The 14,710-nt window shown below is 48.6% G+C and overlaps 1 protein-coding gene across 13 annotated transcripts in view; it reads left to right on the top strand.

Moving 5' to 3' along the window:
- SIPA1L3 (signal induced proliferation associated 1 like 3) overlaps positions 1–14,710 on the top strand; it is a 293,879-nt gene that overhangs the window by 195,585 nt on the left and 83,584 nt on the right. For all 13 annotated transcript variants that reach the window (XM_039465884.2, XM_074386413.1, XM_039465880.2 and 10 more), the window contains one exon: positions 7,189–7,765. In XM_039465884.2, coding sequence (XP_039321818.1) covers positions 7,189–7,765 — 577 coding nt within the window. The remainder of the gene's footprint in view (positions 1–7,188; positions 7,766–14,710) is intronic.

Below are 14,710 nucleotides of genomic sequence, written 5' to 3'. Positions count from 1 at the left end.
CCAAGTGGGTCTAAGTGCAGGGCCACACCCCGTCACCTGTTGTGCTTCTAGAGGAGAGCTCCGTCCACACGTTCCCATACCATCTGAGAGAGTAATTTTTAGCCAGAAAGGGGCATGGCCCCTCAGTTTTGCTAAGGAAACCATGAGGGATTTGTATTTGCTTGGAATCTTTTGTTGTGAGTAACAGAAAACCCATCTCAATGTTGCTTAAGACAAAAAGCCAGTTGCGTACATTGGCTCTCAAAAATGGCACATTTAGGCCTGGCCGGTTCTGTCCCCCTCTCCTGGGGGTCACCTTTCCAGCAGCTCACCTTTCCAGCAGCTCTGAGGCAAACATCCTACCAGTTGCAAATCCCCCAAAATGAGAGCTTTTCTTTCCCAGGAGTTGCATCAGAAGCTCCAGAATTGGGGCTCACTGGCCCAGTTGGAGTCATATGCCTGTCCTACAGCCAAAATCACCAGCCAGTCCTGGGCACCAGGCTTCAAGGACCAAGAGGCACAAGTGATGGTCCAGGGGCAAGTCGGGCGAAGCAGGGACTGCCTGTGGAAGTGGGCCCCACTTGGAAGCTAGAATTGAGGGAGAGTTTGTTGTTTTGAGAGGTGTTTTTTTAGAGACAAGGTCTCGCTCTGTCGCCCATGCTGGAGTGCAGTGCGCTATCATAGCTCACTGCAGCCTTGACCTCCTGGCGTAAAATGATCCTCCAGCCTCAGCCTCCTGAGTAGCTGGAACTACAGGTGTACACTCCTGTGCCTGGCTAATTTAAAAGAAAAAAATTTAGTAGAGGTGGGGTCTCTCTATTTTACTCAGGCTAATCTTGAACCCTGGGCCTCAAGTGATCTTCCAGCCTCAGCCTTCCAAAGTGCTGGGATTATAAGTATGAGCCACTGCACACAGCTGAGATCTTTTCATACCTGTACATAACGTGCTTTTTGTTCTTTCTGATGCTCATATTCCATTGGATGGATGCAAGGTCATCTCCTGTCCTCTGTTGATGGATCTTAAGGTTATTCTCTGATGCCTGCAGTGAACAGTCTTATTTATACTCTCATTGCACCTGGGTCCAAGTACATAGCTGTATAAGAAATTCTAGAAATGGAGATGCTGGAGCAGAGTACACGTGTGTGCACACCAGTAGTCATGGTGGAATTACCACAGGTCTACCAGCTGCCTCTCTCAGCTGGGCGAGGGAAGGGAGGGCATCCTAGTCTGCAGCACTGGCTGCAGAGCACCACTGTGCTGCCCATGTTGTCTGCTGGCTATTGGGAACCAGTAGCTGTGTGGTAGGGCCTCCTTACAGCCATGTCCCTGGACCTGAGATCCCCTCTCCCTGCCTGTCTGTTCCCAGAGCATGCAGCAGCAGCTACAGAGTGCCAGCACTTCAGGCACTGTTGGGGGATGAGATGAGAGAGATTTACACACATGCACACACACATGCACATGCACTCACATGCACGTGTGCACCCATGCACATGCACCCACGTGTGCACACATGCACCCACGCATACACATGCACATGCACACACGGGCAAACATGCACGCGCACATACACACACACACACGCACACACTGGATAAGGAGGCAGCCTTCTTATGGTGCATCAGAGATTGGGGGTTGAGCTGACTTGGAGAGCTTTCTCTTCTCTTCCAGCTGAGTTTGGCCAATGGGAAACACCGGAAGAGGGCAGGAAGCCTGGAAGAAAGAGGCTAGAATATTTATTTATCTTGCCTTCCTCGCTGTGGGGCGGTGATGATAGTGTCAATGGTTGTTATCTTTGGTCCCTTACAACTGCTGCTTCTGTTACGCCACCCCTCTACCAGGGCCACAGCTCTCACCAGGGGAGGTCAGAGGTCCCCACTCTGACCTCCCCTCTCCTACTGGGGTCATCACATCAGCCTGCAGCTGACCTCCCACCCTTCTCGGCTTGCCTCTACATGGTCTTCAGAGTGATTTCTTCTCTGACACACTAATCTTTCTTGTTTTTTATAATTTAATTTAAAATATTTTTATTATGCAATATTTCAAACATTCTGAAAAGTGCAGAAAATCACATAACAGACACCCATGTGCCCACCGCCAGCTTTAACAGATGTTAACATTTTGCTCTGTTTGCTTCAGCTCTCCCTTTTTCCTTCATTTTTAAAGAATGTTATAGATACAACCAAAACTGCTTCTCAGCCGTCCCCCTCCCTTGCTATCCCTCCATCCTCACAGACCTGACCTTGCCTCTTCCCTGTGGAGAGAGCCTGGCCACCGCTCTCCAGCTTACCTTCTCCCAAAACTCCTACTCCCAGTTCCTGGCCCCCAACTGAGTGAATTTCTTTTTTTTTTTTTTTTTTTTTTTTTTTTTGGAGACGGAGTTTCGCTCTTGTTACCCAGGCTGGAGTGCAATGGCACGATCTCGGCTCACCGCAACCTCTGCCTCCTGGGTTCAGGCAATTCTCCTGTCTCAGCCTCCTGAGTAGCTGGGATTACAGGCATGCACCACCATGCTCAGCTAATTTTTTGTATTTTTAGTAGAGACGGGGTTTCACCTTATTGACCAAGATGGTCTCGATCTCTTGACCTCGTGATCCACCCGCCTCGGCCTCCCAAAGTGCTGGGATTACAGGCTTGAGCCACCGCGCCCAGCCCCTCAGTGAATTTCTAATCATCTTTCAAGACTAAACTCAGGGCCAGGTGCAGTGGCTGACACCGTAATCTCAGCACTTTGGGAGGCCGAAGCAGGAGGATACTTGAGCCTAGGAGTTCAGCATTAGCCTGGGCAACATAGGAAGACCCTGTCTCTAAAAAAAATTTTTATAAATTAGCCAGGCGTGCTGGCATGCACCTGTAATCTCAGCTGAGGTGGGAGGATCACGTGAGTCTAGGAGATCGAGGCTAGAGTGAGCCCCCACTGCACTCCAGCCTGGGTGACAGAGCAAGACTCTGTCTCAAAAATAAAGACATGATGTGACTATTGCCACCTCTGACAGTAACCCTGGGTCATGTTGACCTTTCTGTATCTGTCACAGCACAGGGCTTGGCACATAGTGGGTCCTGAAGCCATCTTATGCTTGCTGGAAAGATGCCTTGCCCAAATGTTGTAGGCACTGAAAAAATAACTGTTGAATAAATACTTCTGAGTGTTTCAGCAATGCTTATTGCCCTCCAGTGATCAGGTGACCACCAGGTCACCTCATCGCCTGGTTGTGTCATGAGTGGTCATCTTTTCTGTTTACAGTGTGCCATTTCCAAACAGCCGCCCGCATCATCCCTGTAGCCTGTGGACTCCCAAAACCCAGCCCCTTCTTCTGGGAAGCGAGAGACCAGCTGTTCTGAAGGCTCAGAAACCTTCAGCTGTTCGCAATTTTATGATTCGTAAAATCATGAATCAGGAATATAGGAAAAGCTGTTGCTATAAGCAGCTAAGTGCTGAATAAAGAAGTTGGAAAGCTCTTCACCTCTGTGAAGCGTAATCTGACTACCCCATTCAGTAGAGTGAGGGACAGGGGAGGTCGTCTCATCCATCCCTCTGCCTGGGGTAAGGCCCTGCCCACAAGGTTTCCCGCGGAAGAAAATCTGCCTAGTGTGTTTGGCCTTCTTTGAAGAATGTGTGTACTGGAAAATGCCTTTTTCTGTTAAACCTATGCTCACCATACCTTGGTAGAAACCTATTTCATCTGTCCATGTTGAAACCATTGCTTTAGTCAGCATTGAGTACCTGTGCTGGGGAATCCACTAAGCCCAGGGCATCACCTGGCCACATGGCACTCCTGGGGTGTGAAGGGCCACTAGACAGTCCACCAGAGATGGAGAGCGAGGGATCCGGCCTGATGGGCCAGGGTCACAATGTAGCTCCCATACTGGTTTCCTGCACATGTTCTGTCCTCCAGTCCATTCTTCCTGAGGCAGCCACACTGGTCTCTGCCGATTGTCAATCTGTTATCTCTTGGTCAGCACCTGCCTCCATCAGGAACCCAGCAAGAAGCAGATGTCCCTCAAGGATTTAACCAAAAGGAGTTGATGGAAAACCACACAGGCCACTGACAGAGATGCGGGGAGGTTGCGGGAACCACGTGGGAAGTTGCTGCATCTGGGGCCTAGCCAGGGCAGGAACCTTCACCCACCCCCAAGGCTTGATGGGCCCAGAGGGAGATGGAAGGAGTTTCTGAAAGCTGGTGAGAGCTGTGGCCCTGGGGGAGGGGTGGCGTAACAGGAGCAGCAGCTGTAAGGGACCAAAGATGACAGCCATTGACGCTATCATCACAGTCCTGAAGGGAGGAAGGGAAGAGACATAAGTACTCCAGCCTCTCTCTTCCCACCTTCCCATCCCCTGCCAGTGCTTCCCATTGGCCAAACTCAGCTGGAAGCCAAAGGGCACAGGAAGCCAGGTAACACAGCTGGAGAGAACTTCCTTCTCCTTCAGAGAGTGCAGAGAATGGCAGACAGGGAATGGTTTCACCACCAGATCAGATCATTAAATGGTTGCCTGCTCTCATGATGAGGATGGGAAGTGCTAATGTACCAAGGCCCTGTGTGGCCTGGCCCCTGGTGACCTCACCCTGGCCTTCTCTAGTTGGCTGCTACCTGTGCTGCACCCCCTGCCCACAGCACTCTCCTCAGCTCTTCCTCTGGTTGCACTCAGCCCTTAGATCCCAGCTTCATCGTCACTTCCTCAGAGAGGCCCGCCCAGATTCTCCTGGTCCAAGTCAGGTCCTCTTCTCCCTCTTTTGTAACATGCCCTGTTCCCTTTCCTTGTTTTTATGAGTTTATCTCTGTGTGTTGATTTCGGATATCCCTCCTCCTGGACTAGAAGCTAGTCTAGAGCTTGGGAGTCCAGGAAATGCTTGTCAAACAAGTGAATAAGTGTCGCCCTTGTCAGGATGTGTGGGTAAGCGGAGGGAATCAACAAAACCTGAGCAAGTATGACATTGGGTTTGAGTTTCATGGAGTATTTTTCATCCATAATGAAAAATACTTTTTAAATTGTCCTACGGTTGGTTGGAAGAGACACTACTGACAAATAGAAGTTTTAATCAAGGATGGAAATACCATGCACTTTTAGGAACATGTAATTAACTTATTGCTCACTCATTTACATCGTCGTGCCATTAAGAAACAGAAAGAACAGGCTGGGCACAGTGGCTTGTGCCTGTAATCTCAGCACTTTGGGAGGCTGAAGCAGGTAGATCACTTGGGGCCAGGAATTTGAGACCAGCCTGGCCAACGTAATAAAACGTCACCTCTACTAAAAATACAAGAATTAGCTGGGCATGGTGGCACACACCTGTAATCCCAGTTACTTGGAAGTCTGAGGTGGGAGAACTGACTGAACCCAGGGGGTGGAGGCTGCAGTGAGCTGAGATCACACCACTACCCTTCAGCCTGAGTGACAGAGCGAGACTCCATCTCAAAAAATAATAATAAAGGAAACAGAACATAACTCACTTGCCCTGGGTGAATGTTCTGGCAGGTGTCTTGGCCTTTTTGTGCACTTTTAGCAATAGTCTGCCCAAAGGCCACTGAGCCTCTATTTAATTTGGTCATGAGAGCATCACATCCAAGATATTCCTCAAATCTCCAAATGTGACTCATTAACAGATCTTCTCCCTTCCTGGTTCAGGCCTCCTTCCACCCGGAAGCCTCGATGGGTGGGGAGCCTGGTTATGTCTCCTGCTTCGGCACCTTGCCCTTCTGCTCCTCCCAGCCCTGCCCACTCAAAACCAAACAGAGAGAGTTCCATTCTAACTTCCTGTTGCAATGAATTTCCTTTTTAAATTTTTTTTTCTTCTTTAAACCTCAGATCTACCAGAGGAATACAGTGAATTTTCAAAATAACCTTTGTTGAGATGACTTACAAAAAGTATACTTATGTCACACAAATGTTCAAAAGAACTAAACCTTCTAAACATTCTGCATCAGTCAGCTATTCCTATGATAAAGCTGTGTAACAAACCACCCCAGAGCTCAGTGACAAGACTGACATTTCTTTCTGGCTCACACATCTGCGGGTCTGCTGGTGTCTGACTGGACTTTGTTCCAGGTCTTCTCCAGGGGTCTCTCATCTTCTGGGACCAGTAGACTACTTGGGGTCTGTTCATCCCACAGTAATGGCAGGAGCTTAGGAGGCAATCCCTCGACTTCAAGACACACACACACACACACACACACACACACACACACACACTCTCTCTCTCTCTCTCTCTCTCTCTCTTTTTAAGCATTTACTTGGAAGCCATTGGCCAAATCAAGTCACATGACCAAGATCTGTGGGGTGTGCCTGCCTGCGAAGGTATAGAGGAGGGAGTGAATTTTTGCCAAACTGTAATCTGATCTGCTATACAGTGTATGTGTATTTAAAACAAGAATACCTGAAGTTGGACAGTCCTTGGGGAATTACCCTTTGATGTCAGAGGATGTTCAAACATCTGCTTTATAGAATATGTGTTTGTGCCCTGAGACCTCTTTTTTTGAGACGGAGTCTTGCTCTGTCACCCAGGCTGGAGTGCAGTGGCACCATATTGGCTAACTGAAATCTCCACCTCTCAGGTTTAAGCAATTCTCCTGTCTCAGCCTCCCAAGTAGCTGGAACTACAGGCACCCACCACCATGCCTGGCTAATTTTTGTATTTTTAGTAGAGATGGGGTTTCACCATTTTGGTCAAGCTGGTCTAGAACTCCTGACCTCAGGTGATCTACCTGCCTCAGCTTCCCAGAGTGTTGGGATTATAGGCGTGAGCCACCTCGCCTGGCCCACATTTTATTAGATTTCTAATCTGGTTAGCCAGCAACTTACTAATTAGATGTGGACTTTCATTCTTCAGAAGGAAACCGTTTGACCAGGTGTGGTTACTCACACCTGTAATCCCAACACTTTGGGAAGCCCAGGAGGTAGGATGGCTTGAGCCCAGGAGTTCGAGACCTTGTCTCTACAAAAAATAAACAAAATTGGCTGGGCATGGTGGTGTGAGCTTACAGTCTTAGCTATTTGGGAGGCTAAGGCAGGATTGCTTGAGGCCAGGAGGTCAAATATGCAGTGTGCTATGATTACAGCACTGCACTCCAGCCTGGGTGACAGAGTGAGACCTGTCTCCATTAAACAAAACAAACAAAAGAAAACTCTATTCCTATTTTTTGATCAAATATTTTCTTTCTACAGTGTCTGAGTACATTTCTTCCCACTGTCTAAATAATCTCTCCCTTCACAGTATGGCTGTGACCCGATCCAAAGACGCTCCTCCTTTCGGCCCCCCCATCCCCAGCGGAACCACATTCCGCAAATCCGACGTCTTCAGAGACTTCTTGCTGGCCAAGGTGATTAACGCCGAGAACGCCGCGCACAAGTCCGACAAGTTCCACACCATGGCCACCAGGACCCGCCAGGAGTATCTCAAGGACCTGGCTGAAAACTGTGTCTCCAACACCCCCATCGACTCCACAGGCAAATTCAACCTCATCTCCCTGACCTCCAAGAAGAAGGAAAAGACAAAAGCACGGGCCGGCGCTGAGCAGCACAGCGCAGGGGCCATCGCCTGGAGGGTGGTGGCTCAGGACTACGCCCAGGGGGTGGAAATTGACTGCATTTTGGGAATTTCCAATGAGTTTGTGGTGCTCCTGGACCTACGCACCAAGGAGGTGGTGTTCAACTGCTACTGTGGAGATGTCATTGGCTGGACCCCAGACTCCTCCACACTCAAAATCTTCTATGGACGAGGGGACCACATCTTCTTACAGGCAGCAGAGGGCTCTGTGGAGGACATAAGGGAGATTGTGCAAAGACTGAAGGTAAGGGAGACAGCCCAGCGATGGGCAGTGGTTGGTATGGTTTCAGTCTCAGGGACCACTGAAATACTTCCCTAGCCCAGTCAGTTAGGCTAAGACATTCACTGGCCCCAAGAGAATCACAGTTGTCACAGACACACTAGACATCATGTGGATTCTGCAGCTAGGTTCTTCCTCTGGAAGATTTGTGCCAGGGATCTGAGGCTCTTTATGCTATTACCTTGGAAGGACAAGAGACATACTTATTAATCTTGGACGTTGATAGAAAGTTTAAGTTTAGGTTAAAAATGTAAACTGGGCACTGTGGCTCATGCCTGCAATCCCAGCACTTTAGGAGGCTGAGGCACGTGGATTGCTTCAGCCCAGGGATGCCAGACCAACCTGGATAACCATAGTGAGACCCTGTCTTAAAAAAAAAAAGAAAAAAAAAGAAAATTAGCAAAGTGTGGTGGTGCATGCCTGTGGTCCCAGCTACTCGAGAGGCCGAGGTGGGAGAATTGTTTGAGCCCAGGAGGTTAAGGCTGCAATGAGCTGAGATCACACCACTGCACTCCAGCCTGGGCAACAGAATGAGACCCTGTCTCAAAAAAAAGAGTACTTTCTAAAATAATTAAAATAGGATGAAAAATGTCCAAATCATTAAAGGACAGGGCAGCGATAAGAGGAGGGAAAAAATACAAGAAAGCACAAAGGAACATAAAATTATTTGGCAGGAATAAGTTCCATGTTAGTAATCACAATAAATGTGAATGGCTTAACTTGCCCTATTAAAAGACAAAGACTCACAGTCTAGGTAGAAATCTTCCCCTAAACTCCTCATGGACAAACCAAGAGTGGCAGATTGGTGACACCTTAGTTGCTGTCTGCCTGAAGCATTGTACTGAGAAGTACTCAGGCCACATCTAAGCTCCACAAAAAAAGAGCACTGTGGTCAGTGATTGCCTCTGCAGTGGGCTTAGCAGAATGGTGTGCCATGCATGCTAAATAGAGATACCATATAACACAGCAGTTCAAAGCACAAGCTCTGGTGTCAGAAGGCCTGGCTTCAAGTCCTAGCACTGCTGCTTACCAGCTGCATGACCTTGAGCCAAGTTATTTAGCTTCTTTGTGACTCAGTTTCTTTACCTGAAAAGCAGGAACAAGAATCATTTTGCATTGCTGGGTGCAGTGGCTTATGCCTATAATCCCAACACTTTTGAGAGGCCGAAGAGGGAGGATTGCTTTGAGCCCAGGAGTTTCAGACTAGCCTGGGCAACATAGTGAGACCCCATTTCTTAAAAAAAAAAAAAAAAAAAAAATTAAATTAGCCAGGCATGGTGGTGTACACTTGTGGTCTCAACTGATCAGGAGGCTGAGTGGGATGATTGTCTGACCCCAGGAGTTTGAGGCTGCAGTGAGCTGTGATGACACCTGCAATCCAGCCTTGGCAACAGAGCAAGACCCTGACTCAAAAAAACAAAAATTAAAAAGTGGCCAGGTGTGGTGGCCGACGGCTATAATCCCAGCATTTTGGGTGGCTGAAGTGGGCAGATCATTTCAGGTCAGGAGTTTGAGACCAGCCTGGCCAATATGGTAAAACCCTGTCTCTACTAAAAATACAAAAATTAGCTGGGCATGGCGGCATGTGCCTGTAATCCCAGCTACTTGGGAGGCTGAGAGAGGAGAATTGCTTGAACCCAAGAGGCAGAGGTTGCAGTGAGCTGAGAGTGAGCCTTACTGGGCACCAGCCTGAGTGACAGAGCAAGACTTCATCTCAAAACAAACAAACAAAAGCAAACTCCTGTGTTCCTCCCCACCCCTCTCAAAGGTTTCCTGAGTTCGTAAAACAGAAGTCGTCTACTCAAGTAAGGTTTTAGGAAGAAAAAAAAAAGTCAAGTCCATCCCTCTGTTTGCTGATGTCACAGCCTTGACATCAGCCTGGGCTCCATTCTCCCTCATGGCCACATTCATCAGCTCCACTTCCGTAGGCAGACACCAGCCACCTTCCCCTCTTCCACAGCCCCCACCCTGGTGCAAGCCACCCTGGCTTCTCCCAGACACTTGCAGTGGTGTCCTTTCTGGTCCCTCTTGCCCCTACCCTCGCTTCTCTGTGGCCTGTTCTCAACATGGTAGTGAGAGCAATCTCATCACATCACCTTTCTGCTATAAACCCTCAGGTCACTGTAGGTTAAAGGCTGGGGCCTTACGGAAACTCTTGAGGCCTAGTGTGATCTGGCTTCCTGTTGACTTCTCTGACCTCATCTCACTGTTGCTTTCTGCCCCAGCTATGCAGACCTCTGGGATTTCATGTGCATGCTCTGGAGGCGTCCAGCCTTAGGGCCTTTTTACCATCTGTGCCTGTCGCTGGAACACTTCTCTGAGAACCACATGGCTCACTCCCTTTCCTCCTACAGGCCTTTGGTCACATGTCACCTTGTCAGTGGGGCCTTGTTATCTAAGATTGCACCCCCCACACACTGGCTTGGAGCACACTCCCCTGCTTTGCCTACTTCACCACCGTCTGCCGTGCACTGTGTTATCTGTTCGCTGCTGTGTCCTCAGCACCTAGGCCAGCATCCAATGCACAGTAGCTGCTGAGTGAGCAGGACCCAAGCGTGGGCACAAATGCACCCTACCCTGCAGAGGCTGCAGTAGCGAGCGTCGAGTGGGCGCCAGCTGTGCGTCAGACCCTGCTCAGCACCTCGAGATAGATACCGTTCTCTTCCTCACTTCACAGATGAGGAAACTGAGGCCCACAGAGACCTGGCCTTGACCAGACCCCAAAGAGCCTTTGGGTTTTGTTGTTGTTGTTGTTGTTTTGAGACAGTCTTGCTCTGTCACTCAGACTAGAATGCAGTAGTGACATCTCAGCTCACTGCAGCCTCCACCTCCCAGGTTCAAGCGAGTCTCCCACCACAGCCTCCCGAGTAGCTGGGATTGCAGGCACCCTCTACCACACTTGGCTAATTTTTGCATCTTTAGTAGAGATAGGAATTTGCCATGTTGGCCAACCTGGTCTTAAACTCCTGGCCTCAAGAGATCTACCCACCTCGGCCTCCCAAAGTGCTGAGATTCCAGGTGTGAGCCACCACATCTGACTGAGCCTGGGTTCTTAAACACTAGGCTACTCCACCTCCCCTAGTCTTGACAGCAGCTCACGTTTCTTGAGCAGGCACCATGCCAGGTGACATGTTTTACCCACATCCTCACTGCCTGCCACTCTGTCCCACGCCCACCCCCGTGCCTACTGTTGGTAGAATCCTTTTCAAGCACATTTCCACAGCGATACCCCCAACCCACCACCAATCTCAACGCCCCAGAGCCTGCTGGGGAACCAGTGGGCCAGGGAATGGTGACAGAAGCTATCTCCCATGAAGGGGCAGGCCCTTCTTGAGTGACTCATGACAGCAAGTCTCTCTCTTTGTGAAGCACCCACAGGGAGCAGATTCCAGACTCTCCCCAGCAGCCAACTCAACTGCCCCAGACTTCCCAAACTAATGGTGTCCCATCATTTGTTATTTTGTGTGTGTGGTTTTGTTTTTTTTTCTTTTTGAGATGGAGTCTCTCTCTGCCCAGGCTGGAATGCAGTGGTGTGATCTCTGCTTACTGCAACCTCCACCTCCTGGGTTCAAGCGTATCCCATCTTTTGCTAATTGAATGAGTGTTATTATGTGCCTGGCCTTGGCCTGGGCAGTGCTGGGACATAGTGGTGACCGTAACACGCCCATGGGGCTCCTGTCTGGGACAGGTATTAAATATGCAATTAAAAGTGCCAAGAGCTTAAAAGCGGGGTGTGGAGGGTACCAGGAGAACCTATCAGAGGGTGTTAAATCAGACAAGGCGAAGGTCTTAAATCCACGGGTTGGATACAGTCCCAGACATATTTAGTTAGTTACAAAAGTTTAACATTCAGAGCAAGCTTGTCCAGCCCGCAGCCCAAGACAGTTTTGAATGGCACCAAACACAAATTCATAAACTGAGTTTATAAATTCATAATGTCTTAAAGTATTATGACATTATTAGTTTTTTGTGTGTGTTTTCTTTAGCTTATCAGCTATCATTAGTGTTTTATGTGTGGCCCAAGACAATTTTTCTTTTCTTTGAGACAGAGTCTCACTCTGTTGCCCAGGCTGGAGTGCAGTGGCACAATCTCGGCTCACTGCAACCTTAGCCTCCCAGGTTCTAGTGATTCTTATGCCTCAGCCTACCACGTAGCTTAGAATACAGGCATGCAACACCACGCCTGGGTCATTTTTGTGTTTTTGGTGCAGACAGAGTTTTGCTGTGTTGGCCAGGCTGGTCTCAAATTCCTGGTCTTAATCCACTGGCCTCAGCCTCTCAAAGTGCTGGTACTAGAGATGAGAGCCACCATGCCCGGCCCCAAGACAGTTCTTCTTCCAGTATGGCCCAAGGAAGCTGAAAGATGGGACACCCCTGATTTAGAGGATTTTGGCTGGGTGCAGTATCTCATGCCCGTAATCCCAGAGCTTTGGGAGGCTGAGCTGGGAGGATTACTTGAGATTAGGAAATCAAGACTAGCCTGGGCAACAGAGTGAGACCCCATTTCTATCACAAAAGAAAAGAAAAAAAAAAAGGTTGGGCGCAGTGGCTCATGCCTGTAATCTCAACTCTTTGGGAGGCCAAGGCAGGCAGATCACCTGAGGTCAGGAGTTCGAGACCAGCCTGGCCAACGTGGTAAAACCCTGTCTCTACTAAAAGTATAAAAATTAGCTGAGTGTTGTGATAGGCACCTGTAATCACAGCTACTCAGGAGCCTGAGGCAGGAGAATCACTTGAACCCGGGAGGTGGAGGTTGCAGTGAGCGGAGATCTGACCACTGCACTCTAGTCTGGGTGACAAGAGCAAAACTCTGTCTCTTAAAAAAAAAAAAAAAAAAAAGAAGGAAGAACAAGAGGTAGATGTTTCATCACTTCATATCCTGTTGGCCAAAACTGAGTCATATGTCATACCCAGCTACAAAGGAAGCAGAGAAATGTGGTCCCCAACTAGTTGGCCACGTGCCCATCAAAACTCTGTTTTACAGAGGAGCTTGGTCCTAATTACTGAAAGGCAGTGGGGGACGGGGGCGCGAATGGAAAACTAACGGTGTTGGCAGGCCTTGCCACAGCAGTGTTTGTTGAGCTGTTGCCTGCTCTCTCTCTGGACTGTATGAAAGGTTGGGCCTTCCAAGGGGAACAGCCCAGGATGCTGAGGGCTGGTGTGGCCTAATTGGTTGTGGGCACAGACACACAGGACTTTGCTTTATAACCCACAGCCAAACTCCTTGGACACAAGAGGGACAGCTTCAAAGGGAAGAATTTTGACTCCCAGAGCAAAGTAATGGGCTAGGATGAATCTAGCCACAGCGTTCTCTTTTGAGGCACTGAGCAGCACCTTTCCTTTCAAACCAATTTTATTAATTTTTGAGTTGGAGTCTCACTCTGTCTCCCAGGCTGGAGTGCATTGGTGCGATCTCAGCTCACTGCAGCCTCCGAGTCCTGGGTGCAAACAATTCTCCTGCCTCAGCCTCCTGAGGAACTGGGATTACAGGTGTGTGCCACCACACCTGGCTAATTTTTTTTTTTTAGTAGAGATGGGAGTTCACCATGTTGGCCAGGCTGGTCTTAAACTCCTGACCTTAGCTGGTTTGCCTGCCTCAGCCTCCCACAGTGCTGGGATTGCAGGCACGAGCCACTGCACCCAGCCCAATTCTGTTTTTTAATCATAGAAAATAGCAAGCATACACTAAGGCAGAGGGAACTGTTTAAGAACCCCAGTCTTGGCCAAGTACATTCTCTTTCCCAATTACTTTGAAGCAAATCCTAGACATCCTATAATTCATCCATAAACTTTTCAATATTTATTTCTAAAAGTTACAAACTCTTAAAACATAACTATCTTGTCATCATACATAAAATAAAAAATTAACAATAATTCTTTACTGTCAAATGAACACATTGCCACCCATGAATAGGCTATAAAATCAATCACAGAGACATATTTTTTTTTATTTTTAATTTTAACTTTAATATTTATTTATGTTTTTGAGACAGAGTCTCACCCTGTCATCCAGACTGGAGTGCAATGGTGCAATCTTGGCTCACTGCAACCTCTGTCACCCGGGGTCAAGCGATTCTCCTGCCTCAGCCTCCCAAGTCTGAGTAGCTGTGATTACAGGCGTCTGCCACCATGCCCTGCTAATTTTTTGTGTATTTAGTAGAAACAGGGTTTCATCATGTTGGCCAGGCTAGTCTCGAACTCCTGACCTCATGATCTGCCTGCCTCTGCCTCCCAAAGTGCTGGGATTACAGGCATGAACCACTGCACCCTTAACTTTAATTTTTAAAGACAAGGTCTTACTCTGTCACCCAGGCTGGAATGCAGTGGCACGGTCCTAGCTCACTGCAGCAACAGTCTCCTGGGCTCAAGCCAGCCTCCCACCTCAGCCTCCCGTGTAGCTGTGTAGAGCTGAGACTGCAAGCATGTGCCACCATGCTCAACTAATTTTTTTTTTTTTTTTTTTTTTTTGGAAGAGACAAAGTCTTGCTATGTTGCTCAGGCTCATCTTGAACTCCTGGGCTTAAGCAGTCGTCCTACCTTGGCCTCCCAGAGTTCTGAGATTACAGGCGTGAGGCACTGCACTCAGCCTGAGTTACAACAGTATTAAAGGTTACATGTCTTAGTCCATTTAGCCTGAATATTATAAAATACCTTAGACGGGTAGCTTATAAGCAAGAGAAATATATTTATTCACAGTTCCGGAGGCCAGGAAGTCCAAGATAAAGGAACCAGCAGGTTCATTATCTGGTGAGGGCCCCTTTCCCCAGGCTGGAGTGCAGTGGTGCAACCTCGGCTCACTGCAACCTCCGCCTCCCAGATTCAAACAATTCTCCTGCCTCAGCCTCCCAAGTAGCTGAGATTACAGGCATGAGCCACCACGTTGGGCCTCTTATAAAGGCACTGATCCCC

Source organism: Saimiri boliviensis, chromosome 14 (assembly GCF_048565385.1).
Source record: "Saimiri boliviensis isolate mSaiBol1 chromosome 14, mSaiBol1.pri, whole genome shotgun sequence".
Classification (NCBI taxonomy): domain Eukaryota; kingdom Metazoa; phylum Chordata; class Mammalia; order Primates; family Cebidae; genus Saimiri; species Saimiri boliviensis.
Note: the sequence above shows the minus strand (reverse complement) of the source record. Positions and strands in the feature narration are given on the sequence as shown.